At 40.5% G+C, this 25,602-nt stretch overlaps 2 protein-coding genes across 3 annotated transcripts; one reads left to right on the top strand and one right to left on the bottom strand.

Annotated features, from left to right (window-relative positions):
* Positions 1-344: 344 nt before the first annotated feature.
* MDH1B (malate dehydrogenase 1B) lies at positions 345-13,265 on the bottom strand. Of its 2 annotated transcripts, none has more exons than XM_069860804.1 (10): positions 13,188-13,265; positions 11,541-11,653; positions 10,680-10,814; positions 10,380-10,522; positions 9,201-9,703; positions 7,987-8,128; positions 6,847-7,010; positions 6,108-6,247; positions 5,281-5,365; positions 345-400 (listed from the first exon to the last, which is right to left on the bottom strand). In XM_069860804.1, exons 1-10 carry the CDS (start codon positions 13,207-13,209, stop codon positions 345-347), a joined length of 1,503 nt encoding a protein of 500 aa, XP_069716905.1. In that variant the 5' UTR covers positions 13,210-13,265. The 2 variants fall into 2 exon arrangements, with proteins under 2 accessions (XP_069716905.1, XP_069716904.1); XM_069860803.1 differs by lacking the exon at positions 345-400 and adding an exon at positions 2,050-2,744.
* Positions 13,266-13,369: 104 nt separating this feature from the next.
* FASTKD2 (FAST kinase domains 2) lies at positions 13,370-25,401 on the top strand. Its single transcript, XM_069860802.1, has 12 exons — positions 13,370-13,443; positions 14,985-15,770; positions 16,151-16,254; positions 17,726-17,834; positions 19,109-19,232; positions 20,099-20,238; positions 20,550-20,722; positions 21,101-21,264; positions 22,577-22,798; positions 23,708-23,792; positions 24,668-24,782; positions 25,260-25,401. The coding sequence occupies exons 2-12, from the start codon at positions 15,072-15,074 to the stop codon at positions 25,371-25,373; spliced, it is 2,049 nt and encodes a 682-aa protein (XP_069716903.1). The 5' UTR covers positions 13,370-13,443; positions 14,985-15,071; the 3' UTR covers positions 25,374-25,401.
* Positions 25,402-25,602: the final 201 nt, after the last annotated feature.

Below are 25,602 nucleotides of genomic sequence, written 5' to 3'. Positions count from 1 at the left end.
TTAGACATGTTACACCCAATTAAGCTAAAGTAGAGAGAGAGGCAAACCAGACCAAGTGAGGCAGAAATTTCTTGACAGATCAATTGACTTGATCACAGGTGACTTCTTTCTTTTGAAATCAGACAACATACGATCAACATTTTAAATATACATAAAATAAACTACTACCATTTTCATTTCTCAAGAAGGGTGAAAACATCCTATGTTGTGTTCAAAGACCAAAACTATTTTCTCCTCTTAAAGACAATAATGGTGCTTACCTTTCTCTCCCCTACTTACTTAAGGCCCAGAAGTCAGACATCACCAGAGAAGTGCAGTAGTTTTATAGCACTTAATAGTTGACTTCAAGACACAGTTCTAAAGGTCTGGCTTTTAAATGAATGCAGTTCACAACAAATGCCTGGCAAAGGCCCAGATCAAAGTATCAGGTAATTGTCTAAGCAGTCAAAACAGAGAACACTAATTAATTAGTAATAAATATACTGAATTATTAAAGATAAAACTTCTTTGATCTTTGTTTCAAAGCAATTTTTTTCTTATGGTTGGAGTGCAGTATTTCTAAATTGAGGGGCCTTTAGTAAGCATCTCCCAGCTGCTGAGAAACAGTGTTGCTATAGAGACTGAAAATGAGGTGGAAGCTGACACAATCATGAAGAAGGCACAGCGTGTTGTAATGAACAGTTGGTGCAACTACACAGAGGAAAAATAGTAAGCCCTAGTGGTAACGTCCTAGAACAAGACTTGTTCAGATGCACCAGAAAGCTTGCATGCGCTTCAGTACACCAAAATACTAGGGTGTATACAGAATATATACAACATTTGTAAGACACGTGCATTTATCTTAAAGAACTTTTTCATATGTTTTCCACAGTTACTATAATATGCAGGCAGTAGGATTCCTCAGTGCTATGAATATCCCACGTACATGGCATTATTCGGTAACTTGTGAGAAAATGTGTACTAGGAATTACTTATTACTTATAGAAAACCCAAACTTAGTGAGGACTAAGTCTATCACCATGTTACGGCTGTAACCAGCATTGAATACATTACATTTTAGCTTTCCTACAATTTTTATTCTTTCTTTCTCTCCTAAGCAAATCTAGGCAAAGAACCTGCAGCCCACATTCTATTATGCTGCCTTGAGGAAAGACATGAATTTCCCTGCAGGCCACTAAGCAAATCTAATTAGAATAATTTAGGATACAAGAGACATCCAAGACATTTGTTTTGTCTTTCTCCTCCCAGCCTCTGAGAAGAAATTAATTGCCTGTTGTTTTCAGGTAGTGACTCAGAAGCCTGGTCAGCCTGCAGAAACAGTTAATTTCCTTCTCATCAAAATCTGTGCAGTGCTGGTGCTTGAATTGCAGGCTGCTGGAACCACAATTTTCAGTGACAAAATAAAAAAAATTCAAAGAGTAAAACACTGCCAAATCATATTCCATATAGAAAAAACAAATGTAAACACATATTAGAGAAGTGAACTTTTCCCCTCCTGTGTTGGAAGAGGTATGTTACAAACCAGGTGGTTTGTAAAGACTGCTGGTAGCATCCTTCCCCGCTATGCTCTCCTGAGGCACCTGTCTCCTGGCGCTCCTTCAAGACTCAGCCAATTTTCTGTGCATACACTTCTAGAAACTAATTCCCTGGAGGCCATTGACTCATGAAATGAACAACTACTAACCACTTTCTTCATGATTTTTTACAACACCTACGTCTACAACTTCCACATGAACTCCTCCATGAAGATACTTGTAATGGTGATATCTCAGTTCCTGTAAACATTTCTCCCATATACATTTCGCAGAAGAAACCACATTCTTCTAACTCCCCTGATACCCCAGCTTCCTGAGCTCCTCTAATACCTGCCTCCTCATTCTGTCTGCATCAGCTGATTAACAGCACATAAACTCCACTTGTAAGAAGTCTACTCACGTTCAGAGTTTGAGCATCCACTTGAACAGAAATAATGAATTTATTCCAACAGTATGTATTTAAATCATAGATCAAGAAACTTTTTATTTTGTTTTAAACAAATCTGACAAAATTGACAAGTACAATAATACTTCATTTAACACAGTCTCTATCTTATTAAGACACTAAAGACTTGAACGCGAAAGTGTTCCTCAACAACTCTGTTCAAAGACAAAATTAATTGTTTGACTTAAAACATATGAGTAGTCCCTATGAAATTAACGAAATAAATAAAAAGCATGGAGACAAAATGGTCTTGTCAGTAAAAAGACTCACGCAGTCCAATTTTTGTGTTTAAAGAAACCAATTTTGCCTGAGAATGTACATTTTTAGAGAACTGCTGTATTTCATTGCATCTGAAACAAGAATATGGAGTTATAAAACTGTTACCCTACGTGTGACATTCTTGCTCTAAATCATCGCAATATGAAAGATTTAGACATTTAAAGATGTTTTTGAAACAGTTTATTGGTCTGAAGAAATAAGTCATAGGATGTAAATGAAATCTTAGAGTCATTAAAACCATTAGGAATTTTTCTTTGGTCTCCAGATTAGGAATGATATATTCATGCTGTTTTGAAACATTTTTCTGCTTACAGATTTCCAGGGTTTTGATGAGGAAGATCCTGTAAAAGCTATGACAATATTTAGCCTTTCTTTGTCATTTTATCTTTTGAGCAAGGGAAATATTGTTTTAGTATGGAAATTTTCAGCATTTTCTCCTCCAGACGACACTGGCTAAATTGAGCTGGTAGGCAAGGTTTCCGTCTCTGTAAAAAACCAAAAAGAGTACACATTTTTGCCAACCTGCTAAGATATTTATATGTGCAAGGAGATAAGCAGGGCGCTCAGGTAATCCTTGAATAGCACAGCACTTGATACTAACATCAGAAGAGTAAGCCATACTAAGCAGTTAGCTCGTAGCAGTGAAAAGGCCCTCTGCTTGGTGATTAAAGCAGCCACAAGAAGAAGGAGATAGGTCTACAGAAAAGCAGAGAACAAACAGGGAAGGACACTCCGGTCTAATTAGAGTCTCCTGCCTGGGTTAATCAAGGTCATGATTAGTGGAATAATCAAATTCTACATTTATCAAGAAAATCTTATTGTGCCGATAGACCGTTCCTGAGAAACAAGCATGGATAACCAAAAGGCTTACGTGCTCACTTAAAGGCCCTGGGCATCAAGCTCCAAACAGTTTCCCATTCTTCAGCCTTCCCTTTTAACACTATTGTATAGTAAGGGCTGATATAAAAGTACTGGAAAGAATCTGAAGGAAGGGAGAAAGAAAACTAACTAGGGAAAAAGACCATAGGACCTAAGAGTAGAAAGAAATAGCTAGAGTATCAGGTAAGTGCAGGGATTTGGCAACCTGAGAAAAGGGAAAAAGTGAGAAAACAACATTAAACACCCTTTGAAGTTCATCTGTTCTTATTTTGATGAATGATTCTTCCTTCTTCTTTACTCTTAGGAGGACAGAGAACTTTAAAGACAGCACAAGGAGGAAAAGCAGCACAGAAAGACTTGGTAGAAGATGTGGGGTTTTTATTCTGCATGGGAAAAATAGATTGTGGATTCAGATAAGTTTTGTCATGTCATTATCATGTAGCTGACAGCATTCCCACGTGCTCCTAAATATTAGGAAGAGATACTGGAGTTGTTCTATAGATTTTTAGTCAAAATTTCATAGAATCATAGAATGGTTTGAGTTGGAAGAGACCACTGAAGGCCATCTAGTCCACTCCCCCTGCAGTAAGCAGGGGCATCTTCAACCACATCGGGTTGCTCAGAGCCCCATCCAGCCTGGCCTTGAATGTTTCCAGGGATGAGGCACCTCTCTGGGCAACCTGTTCAGTGTTTTACCACCCCCGTTGTCTAAAATGTCTTCCTTATCTACCCTGTCTTAGTTTAAAAACATTATCCTTTGTCCTGTCTAAAAAGTTTGTCCCCATTGCTCTCACAGGCCCCTTTTAGGTACTTGAAGGCTCCTATAAGGTTTCATAGAATCATAGAATGGTCCGTCTTTGAAAGGACCACTGAAGACCATCTAGTTCAAACCCCTGTAGTGAACAGGGACATCTTCACCCAGATCAGGCTGCTTAGAGCCCCGTCCAACCTGATGCTGAATGGTTCCAGGGATGGGCCACCTGCCACTTCTTTGGGCAACCTATTCCAGTCTTTCACTACCTTCAGCATGAAAAAAATCTCCCTAATATCTAGTCTAAACCTCTCCTCATTTAGTTTAAAACCATTACCCCTTTTCTTATTGCTACAGGCCCTTCTAAAAAGTTTTTCCCCGTCTCTCTTATAAGCCCCTTTTAAATACTGAAAGGCCACAATAAGGTCTCCGAGCCTTCTCTTCGCCAGGCTGAACAACTCCAACTCTCTCAGCCTGTCTTTATAGGAGAGGTGTTCCACCCATCTGATCATTTTTTGTGGCCTCCTCTGGACCTACTCCCACAGGAGCAGTCTTGCCTGTGCTGAGGGCTCCAGAGCTGGTCACAGTACTCAAGGTGGGATCTCATCAGAGTGGAGTAGAGGGATATTGTGCATTGAAAAAAATTCAGTCATGATAAACTTGGCTTGTCATTAACAAACTAAGTGAAATGGCTTAATAATTTATGGTGGAGGGATCTCCAGAAGGTCTTTCATTTACCGTAAATGGAAGAAGTATCAGATGTGCCTGCCACTTACCAAGATTACCTTGTGTATATTAAGTAGGAATATCTCTTTTTTTAGCCTATCTTTGGGTGTCTCAACCTTTTCTTCTTCTGACTGGCTTATACACTAAAGATACTGAATGAACTATTTGGTACCATAACAAACAGAAAAATGAGAGGTTTGAGTTCCAAGTTACACTATTCTTTTCTTTGTTAGAAATTAAAATAATTAGTTCCAGATAGTAAAGAATAGTAAAGTATAGCAAAGAATAGATCTAAAAACACATAGTAGGACATATGGTGAAAGTGCTTTTGTCATAATAGTAAGGTCAATAAGATTTTATATTTAGTAATAACCTAAGATAAGATGTGTCACACTAAATGTATTATTTATGCTCGACTTTTATATTCATGATCTGTGAATGACACAACAGACGCTCATCAACACAAGGTTGCTATCATTCAAGCTTGCCCTTCCTGCCACTATGCCCCAAGTGTGGTCCGGGTACATCAGATAAGCTCTTGCTATTTATGTTTCTTCCTGAAGGATTTTATATCCATTTTAAATAGAAAAGATATAAAATAAGAATCCATTACTCAAACTCTCACCTAAAACTTGATCTCGTCTTTTATGGGGAGAAAAACATACCTTGAGGCAAATGTTCTTCGCTAGTGATTTTATCAGCTCCATATGGTTGCATTTCTTTTATTTCCTTTAGTGCAACAAGCTTTTCCTGAATGGGGGGAGAAAAAAAGAAAAAAAGCAGTTTTAATATCACCCAGTCTTTTCATCCACTGTAATTTCTAGCATAAACCTAAAACCCTAAAATATGTTAAATGAAAATAATAATCCTTGCATATCACTAGTATGACTGAAGACCACAAAATCTGATTGAAGCCAGAATGCAGAGTTTGGGACCAGTCTTTGTAGCATTTTAATATGTAGTCAAATTAAATTATTTTTGTCTCACTAAAGTGACAAGTAGTTCATGATGCAATTACTGCTCACTGATCTTGTATTCTCTGAAAAATCCTGAATTCTAGTAAAATCCAGCCTTTATTCATGCAGAGTCACAGCCATAAGGATCCCAAAAGGTTATGCCTCCTGGCACAGAAGTACTCTGCATACCACACAAGCAAAATCACCATCAGCAGCACAGAATGTAGAAACATGGAATTAAAAGCTAAAACTTCTGGTTTGCACACAACCTGCAGAACTGCGGATGCAAATTCTACACTTTCATAGGTAAAATTATTTTATTGGCTCCTTTTTGGGGCAATAGAACAGTCGTATGTTTATTTCAATACATAAATACTACCTTACACTTATAAATACCTGCTATTTATCGCACATGAGTGCATGCGTGTAGTTTGTACATCAAACATTTGGAGTAAAGGTATCAGTATTCAAAGTTATATCACTACATACCCATAGGTGGCAGAAAGGGCATGCTATTAGATATAAGAAATCACCACCTGAAGCAGCTCATGGGCTAAGCGTCCCAGAACTTCTTGGATTGTTTCATTAATTTGTAATTCTGTCATGACTTTCCAGTTACCATTCTGGAACCTCACTGGCATAGAGAAGACAATCCCTTCAGGAATACAAAACTGACCTGAAGAAGAGGGGAAAAAATGACCCAAGATATTATTTCTGTTTAAAAAAACCTATCGTCACCAGTGTCAAGATTAAGTTCTACAGACTTGTAAAGTCTGCAACTGTAAGATTTTAGTAAAAAAATAGACTGACTTTTTCAGTGTACAGTTCAAAGATTTTACTGTAATTCTGTATTGTACTTAGATGTACATGTAACAATTTTACATCTTAAACATACGAAATTTTTAAAAAATATTCCCCTAATGGTTAAATGGTTGTTGTAAAATGTTCCATTTATTGGTCCGCACAACTATAAAGAGTTCTTGCACAAAACAGATACACCAGAAAAGCATTTAAACTGAAAGACCAAAAGACAATCTGTAACAAGATAATATTAACTTAAGAGAGTTTTGTAAGAACCGAGTATCAAATCACAAGCTCGGAGAGCAAAATCTCTTAGATCTGGAGGTTCTTACGCTGAAAAAAACCTTTGAGCCTCCCATTATATCATGAATTGTTTTATGAGCTTTTATTAAATTTAAAATCTTTACTAAAAAATAACATTATACCTACTAAGGGAAAGCTACAAGAGAATATGTGAAGCAAAAGTAGATTTACCTTTACTAAGCACACCCACAGAAATGATCTCCCCGGGAGGAGAGCCATGATACCAGTATCTCAGTACAGTGGCTACGGCATGAGCAGGTAACAGTCCTACCCAGTGACGGCCCCGGGAACTCAGTGAACTTTGTGCAGATTGAAATTCTGAATGGATCCATTCGCTACCAACAAAAAAAGAGTGTGGGGAGGGGAAGAAGAAGAAAAAACTAAGATGACTGCAGGAAGAGTAGTTTTCTACAGAACAAAAAACCTAAAACTGTGGGAAGAAAACTGAGTAAGTTGAAACTCACTTAAAGTTCACTGCTGAAATCACAGCACTTAAAGACAGGGGGAAAAAAAGAGCCTAACAAAAAATGGCAAATGGTTCGAGAGGTAACAACAAGCACTACTTATCCATGAACGTTAGATAATTTACTCAAGCCATAACTTATATTTTTATTATTGTTGTTGTTGTTAAAATAATTACCATATTATGTAAGAATGCAGCCGTGAACCACAACTACTTTGTGCTGAGCACAGTACCAGCACATGAACACATAGCGCAAGGAGTGTCTGCTGCTCAGTAAATACCAGATTTAGACCAGAACGGCAGCTCCTTATTGCCAGGCCTGGGCATGTGGCTCTCTCATTCCACCCACCCTTTCTTTGATACCTGCCTTTCCACAGGAAGCTACCTAGTTGCCAGTCTTTTCACATATGTTAACAAGTAAATTGTCTTTTTTGGGAAACTGGCAACTTTACTGCAATCAGGTGGTATGTTCAAGGGAATTCAGGTACTTCAAGATGCAGATGCAAGTTTATTATTATTTCAAAGTTCCTTCATGCATATCAGACACCTAAGTCACTATCTGGACTTTCATTACTTCTTATGGGCTGCTCATGATACTATAGAAAAGAAACACACTTAATATGTAAGAAAAAACAAGGTTGGCAGGAGAGTCAGAACTACATACAGCACTAGGAACTACTCAGGTTCTTTTGCAGACCAAGTACTTAATCTTCCTTTATGTGCAGTGCTACTCAGTTAACACAGATCTTGAAAACAAACCCCCTTTTTGATGTCTATTACACAGTTCAGATAATATGGATTAAAAGCAGTTATTTAGTTTCACTCTAAAAAAGAAATCTGTACTGTACCTATCATAAATCATATTCAACAAAGGACGTGGAAAATTAGGTGGACCCCAAAGAGCACCATCATATCCATAAAGTTTTGCATGGGACAAATCAATGTAGTTAGAGCCAGTAATATTGCCCCAAACAATCACGTCTTTAACTCCTGCGACAGAGGAAAATACACAGATTAATGAAGAGACAGACAAATACTTTCACAATGCAGGCAGGACTAGATGACCTTCAGAAGTCCATTTCAAGATGAATTATTCTTCAATTCGGTGTCCTGCCTTGACAGCAGAAATTATTTGATTGGAAAATTGCAACAAAGTTCTCCATAACTTATGAGGCCTCATCGCAAGCTGAAAAACGAACTGTAATGTATATGATGTGATTTTACATAATAGACAAAATCTAGGCAATGCTTAGCTGTTAAGAACCAAAATAAATCATACTGCAAACAAACAACAATGCTCCCTTTAAAATCCTGTACACACAAATATGGAATGCCTAGAAGTAAAAAAATCATTTAAAAAAATTCATCTATCTCCTTCGGCGCAAAAGGAATTTCTCAAATAGGCTGAATAACCTGTCAGCAGGTTATTAACTTACTTTTCTATTTTATTAGGTTCCAAAATACCTAGACTCGTCATTGACGACCAGTTCCTGGCCCTGCAACATTGAAAGAATCCTAGTGCTGAGCAGGGTGTTAGAGCACACCTTTGCTATGCAACGCAGAACATAAGCTGTAAAAACCGACCTGAGAAAGAAAGCTAATTAACACAGAAATAATATTACCACACAGTTCTACTATACTCTCATTATCTGCACAGCAGTACAGCGTGATGCTTATTCACAGCCTGTTTGCATGTTTCCAAAATACCAATGCCCTGCAGAGTGCAAATGCAATCTTGAAGTCCTGGTTCCTGCTCTGCAACACAGCTCAGGCCTTCCTAGTCTTCTTCCAGCATGAAATACATAGCAGGATGGCAGGACTGCATCCAAGAGTTAGCAAAAGAATTGACATTCATGGGATCAGGCACAGACCCAGATTACAGTGAGCACAGAGAATGGTAGCACCTACTAGTCACACCTTGGCATTCTGTACAGCCATGCAATTCAGTGCGTGCACTGCAGCACTCATGTTACTGAACACAAATCAAGTTCTGCAGCAACTTATGCACAAGGCGTCCATCCACTTAATTCCCCAAACGCTACCATAACACACCAATATATACCTCCTGCATTCATATGGAGCTTCCTGGACAGCGTGGCTTTCGCTGCAGTCTCCCAGGATGTTGCAACGGCAATGACATTTTCAGGCTTAATGGATGGGCTGTATGTCATAATCATCATCGCCTTAAGGTTTACAAAGGTTTGTCCTGATGAAATTACTCTGACTCCACTCTTGGCATTCTTCTCAATCAGGGAAGCATACGCTTCACAGATCTCGCTCACTTCTCTGATGTAGTTCTCCAAAGACTGGGCTTCACAATTTAAGAGGACATCATCAAGAACAATGATAATATCAGCTTGAATAAAAGCCTCATCTCTTTCAATGTGCTCTGAAATACTGCGGAGGAGTGGGAATGCCATGTCTTCAGCTTCCATTACAATACCACAAAGGACTTCCTTACACTGCTCTGTGTCAAGCAAATGGATACTGATTTCTGTGGTCATCCCAAAGACTTCTCCATTTGCCAACAGAGGGATCAGCTGGTAACAAGCTGGAGCTGATGCACTGGTAAGAGAAGGATATAGAAAAATTATAGTTAATAACTAACTACTGCTTGTTTGGAAATGTTATGTAAATAAACCCAAAGATCTTTCTTTGCATTTGATTACGTTTAAACAGACTGTTAGCTTGGATCCTTTATTGCTCTTTCTGTCATTTTAATGGATGAAGAATTAGAACATTTGGGTTCTCCTTTCGTTTGAAGTTTTTTCTATCCTACATCTTTCAGTCAACAGTGTCACTTAAAAGTCAGTGTCTTATAAGAACCAACAGACCACCTTAAAAAAAATTGCGGTTCTTTAAATAAGATGTTCTGTTAGGACTACCAGAAATACAGAAATTTCTAAAGCTAGAACTGCAAGAGACTCTTTACTTAAATATTTCTGAAAACACTTAATGCAAGATAGTTGCACTACAACATTTCTAGCTTATTTTGTAAATACTTGCTTTTCCCTAGAGTGACCTGAGGTCTCAATGTTGCCTGTTCACATATCTCTCTTAAATGTAACAAAAATAGAAACAATTTCTAAGTTATATGCTGATGCCCATAGTGAGGGATGCAGAATGTCATTCAACTCAGCAAATTACAGGGATTCCTGTATAACTCCAGATGGTTACACGTGACAGGAAAAAATGCATTCTTCTGAAGCTGAGACTTCATAGATATTGGTTTTACTCTCACCTGGTGATCCAGACTTGCAAAGGCTTGATAAGACTTTTAGTCTCCTCCTCCTCTTTTTCAATTTCAATATGTGCCTGCAGGTTTTCCTCAGCAATGTCTAACATTTCCTCACTCAACATCATTGGGATGATGCCATAATACCGCTAAGAACAAAAAAGATGTTCTCTAATCAAATGATAACTCAAACGCAGCAAGGTCACGTTAGAAAGGATGGCTTTATTTTTTGTGAAGGAAGAATAAAGAATAGCTTTATGAGAAAACGTAAAATATGAATTGACAGTATTACAGGCAGCTCATTACCTGAGCATATTCCAGAAAATCATCAACTCCTCCCAGAAGCAGGCCTTTCCCTCCACGGTCCAACAATTCTCTCCAAATGATAGGAGACTCTGTGTGTTCCCATCCATTCTTTTCACAAGTATCATGAAGCCACTGCTAATGTAAACATCCCACCAAAAGATTTACTACTTTTTTTTCAGATTTGATAACACCTAAACGTTACAGCTATAAACGTTCTTATTATTTCCTCTCAATACAAAATTACAAGGTGCTTCACAGTTTACTCAAGTTCCAGTGTGCGCAAGAGGAGGGAAAAACACAAAGCAAGGCACAGTGACACATTGTGATACCTCAGCAATAGAGCAAAAGGTCTTCCTACTGCCTGATTTTACTGCTGTAATTTTCCTCAGTTGTCTCAGCAATATTAAAGACAGCAATGCTGTGAAGCAGTGAGGAATCTGCATTCTATTTAGCTGCAGAAGGTAAGTAAGCTGTAGAAGTTAATTGCCAGCAGTGTTCTTGACAAGGAACGACTCTGAAGCGATACGCAATCACAACGTGCAAAAGAGTTACAGGCTCAGCAGCCACTTACACACAGTAAAAAAACCCAATAAACTTAAACTTCTTACTGACAAATCACAGCTTTTGGCTACCTCTCGTTTTCTGCTCATCTTCCATGGCAAGATTTGCATGAATGCTAGTATTTCACAACATTCAAACCTTTACTTTGGCTGGCTCTCACAAAGCTGCTCCTGCAGCACCTCTCTACCCACATATCAAAATGCTAATACAGGACAAGAAAAGACATCCTACAGATAAGCACATTCCTTGGTTTGTTGAGCACTGGGGCATCTACCAATGCTCTGACTTGCAATCCCTTACCTCCCATTTGTCAGGGTGCTGAGTGATCTTGTGAACCCTGAAGTGTGGCAAGTTAGCCTGGAGATAGTCAGCCAGGAGCTCAGCTTTGGCATAGCAAGGGCAGTCTGCCCTACCTGTGAACACAGTGACACCACCACAGAGGGAAGGTTTTGTGACATGGACTGAATCATAGAAGCATAGAATAGAATCATAGAATGTCCTGAGTTGGAAGGGACCCACAAGGATCATCGAACCATAGAATGGTTTCGGTTGGAAGAGACCTTAAAGATTATCCAGCTCCACACTCCCTTGCCATGGGCAGGGACACCTCCCACCAGATCAGGCTGCTCAAAGCCCCATCCAACCTGGCCTTGAACACCTCCAGGGATGGGGCATGTGGGAGCAACATCAAGTATATTGAAGATTAATTGGGACTAAGATAAAGCATGAAACTGGTACCAAGCATATTAGAATAAACATTATTAAAGAAGACCAGGTGTGTGAACTAGACACACATAACGAATCATAAATGTGTGAGAAGGCCAGGCTAGAAAAAAACTGCCTGTGAATAAGTGAATTGGAGATACGACTGAAAACAGTCACGTGGGTTTAGAATAGACAAAACAAAAAACATCCTGTTTGTCTGAAGTTTGGAAAACTGAAGAGCTGTATAAAGATCTGCCTGAAAGAGAAAAGCCAGCAGTACTTTCTTAATTTGACTCCTGTACATCATACTGATTAAAAGAATATGCTTAGAGAAGTTTACAAGGTCTGTGTCTCCTTCATTGCCACATGGTCAGCCACAGCTTCCCTGGGCAACCTGGGCCAGTGCCTCACCACCTTCATTGTGAAGAATTTCTTCTTAATGTCTAGTCTAAATATTCATTCCCCTCTCCAATTTAAAGCCATTCCCCCTCATCCTAACACTACGAGCCTTTGTAAACAGTCCCTCTGCAGCTTTCTTGGAGCCCCTTCAGGTACTGGAAGGCTGCTATGAGATCTTCCCAGAGCTTTCTCTTCTCCAGGCTGAACAAGCCCAACTCTCTCAGCCTGTCCTCATGGCACATACGCTCCAGCCCTCGGATCACCTCCCTGGCATCCTCTGGACCAGTTCCAACAGGTCCATGTCCCTCCTATGTTCCTGTCCCTGCACAGGACAACACCAACACTCCCACCATGTGTTTGAGGACATTGTCCAAACGCTTCTGAAATATTGTCAAGCTTGGCACCAGGTCTGCTTCCCTAGGCTCCCTGTCCCAGTGCTCCACCACCTTCTGTGTAAAGAACCTTTACCTGATCCAACCTAACCCTCCCCTGGCACATCTTCCTGCCATTCCTTTGGGTCCCATCCCTGGTCCCCAGAGAGAAGAGTTCAGCACCTGTACCCCCTGCTCCACCTGCACCCCTTGCTCCTCCTACACCTCCTCTCCTCCCTCGTAGAATCATAGAATCATAGAATTACCAGGTTGGAAGAGACCCACCAGATCATCGAGTCCAACCATTTCTATCAAACACTAAACCATGCCCCTCAGCACCTCGTCCACCCGTGCCTTAAACACCTCCAGGGAAGGTGACTCAACCACCTCCCTGGGCAGCCTGTTCCAGTGCCCAATGACCCTTTCTGTGAAGAATTTTTTCCTCGTGAGGAGCCGCAGCCCCCGCTCTCACCCGCCACCACCACCCGCGCCATCGCGCCCCGGGCAGCCGCGGAGCCGTCGCGCAGCAACGCGGGGAGGTTTGTCCCTCGGCCCGCGCCGTCCCCCTCGCGAGGCGCGACGGGAGCGCGCGGGGCCAGCCGGAAGTCGGCGCCGGGGGTCATGGCGGCGGCTCGTGCGAGGTAGCGGGCGGCGGGGCCCGGGCCGAGCTCCCCCTCCGAGAGGGCTCGGTGCCCCCGGAGCGGCCCCGGCGAGGGCAGCGCTGCCATGTGAGCTCAGGCGGGGTGAGGCTTGTCCAAGCAGCGGCGGTGGCTGAAAGTTGGGCGGGGTGCGCTCGCAGCACCGAGGCCCGACCGTGTCCTGCGGCGAGGGAGGGGATCCCGCCCCTCTGCCCTGAGACCCCACCGGCAGCGCCGTGTCCAGTGCTGGAAGCCCCAGCACGAGGATATGGAGCTGCGGGAACGGGTCCAGAGGACGCCACGGGGATAATACGAGGGCTGGAGAGCCTCTGCTGTGAGGACGGGCTGAGGGAGTTGGGCTCCTTCAGCCTGGAGAAGAGAAGGCTCTGCAGAGACCGTAGAGCAGCCTCCAGTACATGAAGGGGCTACAAGAAAGCTGAAGAGGGACTTTATAGAAGAGTTTGTCGTGATAGGACAAGGGGGAATGGCTTTAAGTTGGAAGGCGGAAGATTTAGACTGGATGTTAGGAAGAAATTCTTCACGGTGCAGGTGGTGAGGCACTGTCCCAGGTTGCCCAGGGAAGCTGTGGCTGCCCCACCCCTGAAGGTGTTTAAGGCCGGGTTGGGTGGAGCCTTGGGCAGCCTGGGCTGGTGGGAGGTGTCCCTGCCCACGGCAGGGGATTTGAGCTAGATGGACTTTAAGGTCCCTTCCAACCCAAAACATTCTATGATTTTATGTTCCTCTGACAGCATGTTAGTTTACAGCATGTTGTTTTCACATAGTGTTTTTCCAGACACTTGCACTCTGTTCTTTTGGAGGTGGTAACATCTTGTGTTCAGTATGGTCTGTGCTGAACAGATGTGTCTTCTTCTGTGATCATCTCTGTTTGCAGTCTCTCTCTGTTTCAAATGCAAAGTCAGAGCTGGCTCCAAAGCTCCAAATTAACAAGAGTTTTGACTGTCGTGGGGTTCATGATAACACTAAAATGAGTCCTTGGAAAGTAATAGAACATGCATAAGATTACTGGGAAAATTTATCCACATAACTATGAGTGGTAAATACAGTCTCTCCCCAGCTCTTGTCTTGTTGCACCCAATTTATGTTGATCACTCCCTCACGTTGATCATGCCCGATAAAGGATGCTTGCTTTCTAAAACTCCAAGCCTTGGAGATTTTATTTGTTGGCAGTTTCGGTATCAGTACCACCCTGGGCAGCGTCCCCAGTGCCTGCAGGAAACAATCCTGAAACTGGGAAGCTTTGCCCAGCCTGGTGCCCCTGGCCCTAGGGTGGCAGCAGTGAGGATGTGCTGCTGTGCCCAGGGCTGGAGGTAAGCACTGACCTCTGAGCTGTGCCAGGAGAGGGGTCTGCTCGGGAGAGGCAGCACGTGGAAAGGGCCCTCTGTCTGGTGAGGGGCCTGGCGCAAACAGCTGAGGGGGAAAGTGTGGGCACCCAGGATGGGTCAGCCTTATGTTGAGGCAGTTGAATAAAGTGTAGGAAACCAAATAAAAGTCCTTCTGCAAACTGCTTTGCAGGCATCTTTTTTCGTATAAACGGTGTGCATAGATTCGACATTTTGTTTTAGCAGCTTGAAGTGTAGTAACTAATCTGTGATTTTCTATTGTCTTTACAGGTAAGCAGTCTTGCACAGTGTCTCCAGGACTGTTTCCACCAGTAAGATTTCATCAGACTGCTTCCGTTGAGTTGGCATTTCAAATCTATGTGTGAGACATTAGCCAAAATGAATAACAAAATGAATTATTTGTTAAGTACTGTCAGGTGTGTGCATAGGTGCAGTTCTGTGTTCATTTCCCAATCTTCAACTGTAACAAGAAAACACTTTTCAAGGGGATCCCTACCCATCCATAAAAATGTGAACCTCAGGAAATCATTTTTAAATATTTTGCCATCTCTGTATGGATCGTCTGTTCGGTTTCTATCGCAAAGGACAGATGTTTCTAGCACAAGTGCTGAAATACAACCAGAGAAGAGTACAGAGACTTTGTTGAGTGAGCATGATCCCCAAAGCTCCTTGGAACTTGAAAAGTGGGACGATTCTGGGAGCTCAAGAGAGAGGCATGTGGGGGATCGTAGTGAACCATTTTTTAATAGTCTCCAGAAATGTAGCTGCCCTTCTGATGTACTGGACTTGGCTTCAGAGTCTGCCGTTTCCATTAAGCACTTCACAAACTGTTTAACTATGGTATGGAGGCTTTTCAAAAACCTCTCCGAAGACCAGCAGCGTTACGAGAAGCAGCTGATCTTTGAGCATCCAGCTTTTGTCAAGCTTTGTCAGCACCTGCTGCGAGACTGCCGCAGGATGACGCGGGGTGACCTGGTGTTCAGCCTGCATGCTGTAGTGAGCCTCGGCGTTCCTCAGAACACTCTCCTGGTCCAGACTTTGGTGAGGGTGTGCCAAGTAAGTATCAGAATCCCTCTTAAGTTTGGGTTGAAACTTCTGTGCTAATTCTGAGGAGGCAGTGCAACATCAGAGAGAGCTGGGTTACGTCCCTGCTTTAGTCTGATGGTCCATGGAAACAGGGCTCCCATAGTTTAATTTGTGTGTACTTATAATGTCCTTCGTTTTGGAAATGACTGCCTGGTGTCAGACAGATTTAACAGACAGGAGAAGTCACAAAAATCATTACCTTTTTCAAGTGACCTTGTAGGTCACTGCAAAATTAAAGCTTGTGACTTGACTTTTGTGGGGGAAGGAGAGAAGGGCAGATAGAGATTAAGACTGGTCTCTGAAATTTTTGCTGGTCTGAAGTAATCCAGCATTGTGAACTCTTCCAACAGGAGAAGCTCAATCAACTTGATAACCGATGCATCTCAGTTTTGGCAACTACTTTAGCAGGGCTGGACAAAGACAAGAATGTGAGCGCTCTTCAAGCTGGATTACAGTGAGAAAATTATGGTTTTGTTATTTAAATGTTTGAAATTAAGTCTTTTAGAAATCACTGAGAGTGTATCTGGGCATAAAAGACTTAACTGTGGTTTTAGGACTTGGATGATGGCATGAGATAACAGCTGTACAAGACAGTGATTTTTGGCATTGTCTTTGCAGTTCCAAGCAGAAAGGCTTCCGGTGGCATAGGGTGCTAGACTGCTCTGCACGGGATTCATATTCTGACTGCAGCTCCACCACTGTGGGTTTTTTGTGATGTTGATCAAGTCACTACGCATATCTATGCCTCAGTTTTACCCATGTGTAGAAAGGAGGTAATGAGACTAGCCTACTTTGTGAAGTATTTTGGTCTGTCATGATGAAAAATGCTTTTTAACAGCCAGGGCATTCTTATTTTTTTTTTTAATTTAGAAGACTTCATCTGTGCATCCAGCAAAGCCTTCTGTGTAGTGCTTTGTCAGAGTAATGTCTTTTGCTGTAGTGATTTTTTTTCTGGGCCAATGGGATGCCTGTGGGTAACTGATCTGCTTACTCCCATGAGGTTGTTTTTACTGAGACTGTCACAGAACTTGCCATGAATTAGTACTTTGGGTCCTGTGTCACATCCTGTTTTGAGAAGGTGGATTTGTCAGTGATAGGCAAAACCCATGTTCTCCTGGAATCTCAGGCACACAGTTCTTGTAAGCTGGTGGAAAGCAGGAGATCCACCTACAGCTTTTCCTCCGTCTTGATGCCTGGAGCTCATGCTCATTTGCAGGGAGTCATATCTGCAGGCATGAATTTCAGAGCAGTGCATTGCCTTGGAAAGTGACGCTTGATATTTTTATATTTGTGCAGGTATATCTAAGGGCGATTCAGACATAGCAATTGCAATACCTCCCTCTGAGCCAGAAAAGGAAGCACTGGGAAAGCAGAGGTCCTTCATCCTGTGCTTGTGATCCCTCTGTTACAATATCTCCTGTTCCTGCAGCCCACAGCACTGCTTCTTGGGTTTTTTTTCTTACTTGCGCCAAGTTGTTGTCAGTGTCTGTCCCCGAATTTCATGGCTGTTTCAGAACCTGCCTGCGCATAGATGATTCTGTGATAAAAATGTGATATTTTTATTATTTTTTTATATATATTTCTGCAGAAGAGTGTGAATGCCTTGAGGCTTAACAACATTTGTGTCTGCATAGTCACGTGTGCAGTCTGGGCAGGTGCCTCTGCTGTTAATGTACCAGCAACAACACTCATCTATCGGGATAACACTGAGAGAGCACATATCATTGTTTCCATGTGGGAAAATATCTGTGCTGCAGCTACATCATTTGAGTTATGCCAACGGGGAGAGGAGCAGGGAATCACAGCTTTAACTTAGGAGTACATCAGGGAGAATGGGGTACCTACCTGTTTCTGCTGAAATTACGAAAGCTCTGTTAAACATTTACCCACTCTAGCTGAAGAACTTTTCTGTGTTTCTTCATCAGGTTACTAGTGGAGCAGCGCGTTCCAAGTATCAAAGACATCTTTATACTGCAAAACCTGATGAAATGCATGGGAAACGATGCTCCAGTCTTTCTGAAAAAGAAATTAGAGGTATAGTTATTTGGAGTTTCATTTCTGCTTCCAAAAATCCTGTGTTCTTGCATATAAATTGTGTATGTCTTTCCAGGCACTCAAAGAGAAAATATAGCAGAAAGGTTAACAGCATTTGCTAAATGAGTCATAGTCCAGCTATATCTGCAGGAGGAACTTAGATTTGCAGGCTGGGAATATCCCACCATAAAAGGAGGCAGAAAGCAATGGAGATAGTGCAAAAGAAATTGAGGCAGTAAAATAGCAGTGCCCTTGCCTCTTGTTTGTATTGGCCACGTGGTGTTTCACAGAAGCACTTACAGGCTGTTCCCTGATTCCCTTGCCCATCTTTTTGCTGGAAGACCAGAAGACAGAAAACTAGCCTGTGATGGGGCTTTGTCAAATAATGGTACCAGGTTAAAGGATGGATGGGAGTGAGATGCCAGGAGAACCCATCTAGCTCATGGCCTTGACTTTCTCTGAAAGATACAGAAAAGACCCCTGGAAATACAGTGGTTGGGAGCAACCTGTAGGTTTTATGGTAGGGAGTATTGGGTTTCATGCCCAAATTTAAGAATGCTTTTTGATACCTTCTGTCAGACAGGGCCTGCTAGTGTTTTCATCACAGAGCTGAAGGGCTCTGAAGTCAGAGATTGTAATAGCTTTCTTGAGGAAGTGAGGGAAGATACCAGTATTTAAATAGTCGATATACTTTGTAGTGTCAATTTTACTGTCATTTATATCAATCTAGTTACTGCTTTGATAAATTAAATCTCTTTTGTGGCATCAGAGCTGACCTTCTGTGCCTTAGTCCACATTTGTAGCTGGGTGTTTGTGTTAAAGATACACCACTCAGTGTTCTATTGGATCAGCGTTTGCACGCGTAATTGGAGCACTAGCACTAGTTGGAGAACAGTAATTTGGAGGACTGTTGAATAAGTCAACTATGCCAATTATGTTTCTGCCACTTTTTTAAGAGGTGGTAGAGGATACATATTCATGATATCCGGAAATAAGCTTTACTGAGACTTCTTTCTTGTAAAAAAAATCTATATAAAGACAGATTGCTGGGAACTTGCGTAGTGACACAGCTCTTGAACACTTCATCTGCGATAATTGTGTTAAGAAACTAAGAGTACTTGCTTTATGCTTTTGCTGTTTGTCGCTTCTTTTTCTTTTGTATAAATTTGAACAGGCTAAGGCATTTGGGAAGGTTTTGGTGAAATGTATTCACCAGAAAGCAGTGATAATACATGCGAAGAACAAAGGATTTAATCAAGTCTAATTCACTTTAGATGGCGGTTTTGAAAGAGATAGACCATCTGACTTTCCTGAATGCTGTACGTGTGTTTTTGGCTCTTGTTGCAATGAATTATTGTTCCGTTCCAATCCTGAATGCCTGCAGTAAAAAGATCCAGGGTAAGAAAAAAAATATGTTTATTAAATTTCCCTTCCTCATACAAAATTCTTCCTAATTGTTGTCTCATCTCTCTTTTCTGATTTCCTTTGAAACTCAGGAAACATCTTTGGTTTATAGGATATTATAGTAATATGGAGCCATTTGACAAGTGGCAAGACAGAAAATTACCCACTGATAAGGAAAGCAAATAGTTCTTGTCGTCTGTGCCCTTCTTAACATTTACCTGAATTACATGTTTTTCTTTGCATTTTTCTGCAACTTAGGAAAAATAATTGAATTCTAACAAGAAAAAACAGATTTCAGATAAACTTTTAACCAAATCTGAATTGAAATGGTTGGACTCGATGATCCGGTGGGTCTCTTCCAACCTGGTTATTCTATGATTCTATGATTCTATGAAAGTGGACATCTTGCAGGATGGATTGGTGGCTTAGTGTGATTAGTTGATAAACTAAAGGGAACATACTGTTTCCCTGATTAACTGAATTTAATTATCAAATGCTGCTTAATAATTGACCCCATGCTTCAGCCCAGAAAAAAAAATAAAATGAAAAGTAATGCTTTCACCTCCTCCATATATTTACAATACAGTTCTTAAGTGTATGTGGTTAGTATGTATTGATTCACACTTATAATACTTATGCATTTATGTCTTAAAAAACCCATTAAGAAAGTGAAATAGCGTTCATGATTGAGCCAGGAGTGTTTGAGACACAGCGAGCAGCTGCTTGGTACTTCTTGCTGCATCTTTTTAGTCCGTGTTCTCAGGATTTATGTGCTGCACTTAGCCAAACTGTTCCCACATCTCTAGCCTACAGCTTCCATTGCTTTGTATCATTTGTCCTTTTTTGCTCTTCTGCTACAGAAAATGTCCATGATCTTCCATTTCGGCAGTTAATTCTCATTCTGGAAGCTTGTAACAGTCTCCAATACCGTAATGTAAAACTATTTTCAGTGTTAGCAGACTATGTACATTCTACTGTCTACCTTTGGGACAAAAAACAGGTAGGTTTGAGACCAAGTAATTAATAGTGGTACTAGTAGAATAAGCAGCTTCTGGTGCTTTCCATTTTACCTTCCTTGATGTTTGTGTTTGATCTTTGGAGAACAGATTTTTTAGAAATACCAATCTGATGAAGTTGACACATTTAAATTTTTAAAATGCTCTTCTATTTGTTGATGAATAAAGAAATAAGAAATAAAAAGGGTGTTATGGTTTGAAAAATGTCTTTCATTAAAAATGCCTGTTGTGAAATCAATAGGTAGGATCCACTTTGCTGGTTTTCCTGTCCTTATAAAACTCTCTTTTCTTTTAGATTATTCATTTTCTTTCTGCCTTCGAGATGCTTGGTTTTCAGCCTAGTGAGCTGATGGATATTTTTGCTGAGAAGGTGACAAAAGACCCTGAATTCCTCAACTTGAAAGAGCTTTTGATTGTTCTCCGAGTGTATTCACGTCTCAACTACGTTCCCAGAGACCAAAAGCATCTGTAGGTTGTCATTTAGCATGCCTAATAATATGTTATGTGGTCATTATAAAGTATGACACTAGTGTTTTATTTCAGTTGTGAAAGAGTCAGTAGTCCTATTTTATTAGTCTGTAAGGTAAATTTGCTGTGTCTTTTCGCATTTTTTCTACATAGGAAATTTTCTCTGTAATTGAGAAGACGACCTTGTTTCTAGTCTGACCAGGCTACTAAATCCATTGATAGGTAGCTGTATCCTCAAAGAGGACTTAAAAGCTAATGGTGGATTACACAACATATGATTATAAATAAAGATTTCTAACTTGTATTTTTGTTTGAAATCTCTATTTTATATAGCCTTATTTGTGTATTTAGATACTTTTTCTTCTGCTTTTGGAAAAGGTTTTTTGAGACTCTGCAAAGCTGCTTGAATAAGCACCTCCCTCAGATTTCCAACACAGAACTGCTGAAGGCAGTGTATTCACTTTGCATCTTAGGATATCTTCCTCATCGTGCACTTGATGAGCTGCTGGAAAAGGACAGCAGGGATGAACTTCTACTGTCAGGTCAGCCCTTACTTTGTCATGCTCTTGTTTTAAAAGAGATAGGCCTTATGGTGGCAGCAGTTTAATAGCAGGTGTGCCCATGGAAGGAGGTGAATATGAGATTTGTGTAAGAAATGTGGAAGAGATTTTGTAGAAAAGTGTAAGAGCCAGGGGTTCTATCTTTGACAGATGTTCAGGCATTTTGAAAAACACAGGAATTCCTAACTTTTGTAAACCAGCTTTAGCACCTGGAATCATGCATACATTTTTTTTCAGTGCTCCGAGTTAAAATGAGGAACTTGGAATGGTTTGTAGTAGAATTTCCACGTTACAATTCTCTACAGACAGTAGAGTAGTTCAGCAGAGTAGAAATTCAGGTAGAGTAAAATAGTGTCTTACTGCTGAGCCTGCTGTGACTGAATGTGAAAGCTCTTAAGCTGTAGCTTCTCTTAAGTTTATGCAGCTTAGTACTCTTAAAGTACAGTGTAACTGTTTAGCCCCACCCAGTCAAATTCAGCAGCTAAAGCCTCCAAAACCCCTCCCTGTAGCAAAAGGAGAGAGGGAAATGAGAGGGAAAAGACGTAGAGGTTGGAAACTAGAACTACAGCTTTAATGCAATGCTAACAATAATGATAACACGGAAATATAATAATTATACCGTGTGATGTATATGGAATGGAGTACTCTGCTGATCAGTTTAGGGTCACCTGCCCTATTCCCCCCTCCTCACAGATGCAGCTCCTTTTCTGCCAACTTGAGGATGGCCTTGGTTAAGTATAAGGCCTTTTTGGCCTTTTTGCATACCAATGTGCTGTGTTATCACTAGTGAAGAACACTGTCTCAAAAACCATGCAGTCAGCTTGCAGAGAATGAAGTTACTTACAGCAAGTGACTTAGTCACAAAATTGACTCTAATTTACCTCAGACTGCAACATACAGTTTCAACTTTATGGCTAAGTCTGATATCCCTGCTTTGTTTTATAAATAGCCTTCTAGTTGTCTGGATTTTGGGAATGTTTTTTATGTATACTCTCTCATTCTGTGTTCTCCTTAAATCTCCTGTCATAACTGAAAGTGTGCACAGAGCTGTGTACTGTTGAGGGGAAAGATCGGACAAATTGGCAGGTCCCAGGCATAGCCTTTAATATTGTAATTAGTGATATTTAACAGTATATTGAAGACACTCAATAATATTCAGTGAAAAAAACAGTTGGGTTTTAATTCCTGTATTGAAATCCATTTGCCCTGCGGGAACAGACTATAAATGATAATAAAATGAAAAATTCTGTCACATGCTACGTGGGATGTAATATTTTTTTTTATCCTTTTTCAGGTGATCTTTACAAAGAAAAGAAGGGAATGATGCTTCACCGTGTGAAAACATGTATGGAACTTGATAGCCCTTCCTTCACGAAGCCCGCATTTGTGCTGACTGAGAATTTCTCCTCATTAGTATCTCTGAATCTCAGAAAGGCTCAGGAGGCACTGATAGAACTTCTGGGACATGAGAACATGTTTCTGCAAAATGTACAGCTGCCATATAAATATCATATTGGTATGAATCCAAATTACTGTCATATTCTTTTTAATGTAGATTTATAATCTCCCAAATAATAAAGTGGTAACAAATTTGCATAAGGTGCAAGTCATTAAAAGTGTAACACTTTGAAGACACATCTTTTAACAAATTATGTTCTTGATTGGTGAATCTACTTTCTAGGATACTTCTGTTGAAGTATTTTAAGTCAATTTACTAAAATTTTATGATTGCTCTCCTGTACAAAACTGCTTTGGACTTCTTGTTAAGCATCAGTGAGCAGATGTTAGTTGTGCATATATCCAGTATGACCAACTGTTTTAGAGAGTTGACATGTTACTACTAAATCACATGAGAAACAAAGCTGAACAGCAGCTGCCTTTTGTTCTCCAGCCTGTTTCTCCTTGGAAGCTCTGGCTAAGGTTTGCGTTCTACTTTGGTTTATGAAGTGGCATATGACCTTTGACAGGTGATCGCTTCATAATGTTTGGTGTCTTTTACATTTTGGTATTACTTATTTCTTTGCCAACCACCCAGTTTACCAATTTTTCCGTATTTGTAATAATTTTTGTTGGAAATATTTTTAATGGGGAATCAGATTACTGGAAAATCTGAATAGTTATGACAAACTGTGGTCAAGAATAGTTTCTTTAAACTATGGTTTCACTCCCCTAAAGTTACATCTACAGCTTCTGTAAGCAAATGAGTTTTTTGTAGGTGTGCAAACTACTGCTGTATATGTTGGTTGCAGAGAGGGAAAAGCCATAACTATATTTAAATTATTAGAGAACAGCAATTAGAAACAGCAGTGACGGTGTGTATTAGCTGTTTCAAATGAGTTGTTCATTTGAAAACAATTTGAACAATTAATGTTCAAATGAGAACATTAATTGTAACCTCTTGCTGTGTTAAATGTTTTGTTTTCAGATTTTGAAATCAGAATGGATTCAGACAGAAAGGAAGTGCTCCCAATAACAGCAACAGATGTTCATGCTGGCTCAAATATTCAAAGGTGCCTTTTTTGACTGTGTATTTTTTCTATAAGGCTAGTTCTATTTATATGTATTCCGTCCAGAAGCTATGTAGATAACTAACTTGTTATCTGTGCTCACTGAAATAGACTAAAATTGCTGTGCCAGTTTAGAGCAGACTCATCCTGCTACCTACCTTCGATACTTGTATCGGAGACGGATTTTGAAGTATGACTGAAATCCCTTCCAAAAATTGCTACATTATGGTTTTAAAATTCCAACTATTGGTGCATCCGATTAAACGTTCAGTTGTGCTCTTAAGTCTTTAAAGTGTGCATCTCAATAGTATGTTATGGCAGTTAATTCAGCTGCTGAAAGATAAACTGAATAAAAAGGATCATCATATCCACACTTCAGGTGATTAAATTAATCTTGTTTAAAAAAATTACTTCTGTGTAACTGCTTTTTGGGAGAAGGAGAGCTAGGGAACCGTGTAGCAGAAACTCACTGTCAGGCTTCCAAGGCGTTCAGCTTTCCTTACCCTTCCAAGTAGGTTTTTATGACAGGAAGTAACTGATTCTGGGCGTTAGCAAAGGATCAAAGGAAATGCAGAAGCTGTCACAGTAATGTACAATTTTGCATGATGTATTTTGTTCTCATTGCGGGAGAATGGAGTTCTAAAGGACTTAATTCTGCTGTAGAAATTTGGTACTTGTGTCAAGCTTGTATAAGAGAAGGTCTAAATTACTTAAATCTGGAGGAGGAATGGGATAATGGTATGTGTGCAGTCCTGATATTTTTGCCTACAAGACAGCTGTATATTCTGCAGTGTTAAGGGACATTGTTGAATCTTTGTCTTAAAAATGCTTATTCTGCATTTGTACAATGGAGTCTTCTCTTCTCTTCTTGCTTGTAGGTTGGCTCTTCTCTTTGTTCCTCTCTCTGCCTTCTGCATGGGTACAATGCACCCCCAAGGGAAACTGGCAATGAAGAAGCGGCATCTAAATAAACTGGGCTATCATGTCATTCTGGTAAGAGGCCTGTTGTTGTTCTGTTTCAGGCCTGTTGTTCTGTTTCAGGCCTGTTACCAGCAAAGCGATGAGCATGTTTGTTTGGTAGAACAGGCCTTGTAGGGGGCAGTCAGTCTTCCCCAGAGTGGTAATTGTGTATCAGCTCTATTAGAAGGTGGTGGTGATGTCCCAAGTGAGAAAGAATAAAGGAACTCTAGAAGACAACCTACCACTTAGCATTCAGAGTGAAGTAAATACAATTGTGGTTCAGCAGAAAAATAATAATCAAGCCACTGAATTGCTTTTTACATAAAAAATTACGTACGTGACTTTGGCTCATTTCCCTGATTTTTATAGAATGAACAATTTAGGTCAAATTGTTTTCAAAATACAGTGACTCCCTGTGGCCTTCCTGTCACCAAGGGTTTGGTTTATGGGACAGGGCAGTTTGCTAAAGGCAGTAGGACTAATGTGCCCTTTCATTTTCATTTCTTCAAGGTCCTGAACAAGAAGTTTCAAGAAATGACAAATGAAGATGCAGTTGAATTTTTGAAAGGAAAAATTTATTCAGAAAATGCTTTCTCTGAAGTGACTGTGCAGGATAATAATTGAAATAAACTAACAGTTTGGGGTCTCCTGATCTCTCTTTTTCCTGTGTAGTTAAAGTTAGGTTTTAACAGAAGAGATAAGCAGTTTTACGGAAAACTGCCTGCTCTGAAGTGTTGCAAATGGAGAAAAGTTTGTAAAGGAAACAATGTCTGCTGATAATGGGTGTTCTCTTTTGTGAAGTGGGAGTGGATTTTCTTTAGTGGAAGGAAATATTTAATCAATCCAACATGCA

The sequence above is a fragment of the Phaenicophaeus curvirostris genome, chromosome 7 (assembly GCF_032191515.1).
Source record: "Phaenicophaeus curvirostris isolate KB17595 chromosome 7, BPBGC_Pcur_1.0, whole genome shotgun sequence".
Lineage (NCBI taxonomy): Eukaryota > Metazoa > Chordata > Aves > Cuculiformes > Cuculidae > Phaenicophaeus > Phaenicophaeus curvirostris.
Note: the sequence above shows the minus strand (reverse complement) of the source record. Positions and strands in the feature narration are given on the sequence as shown.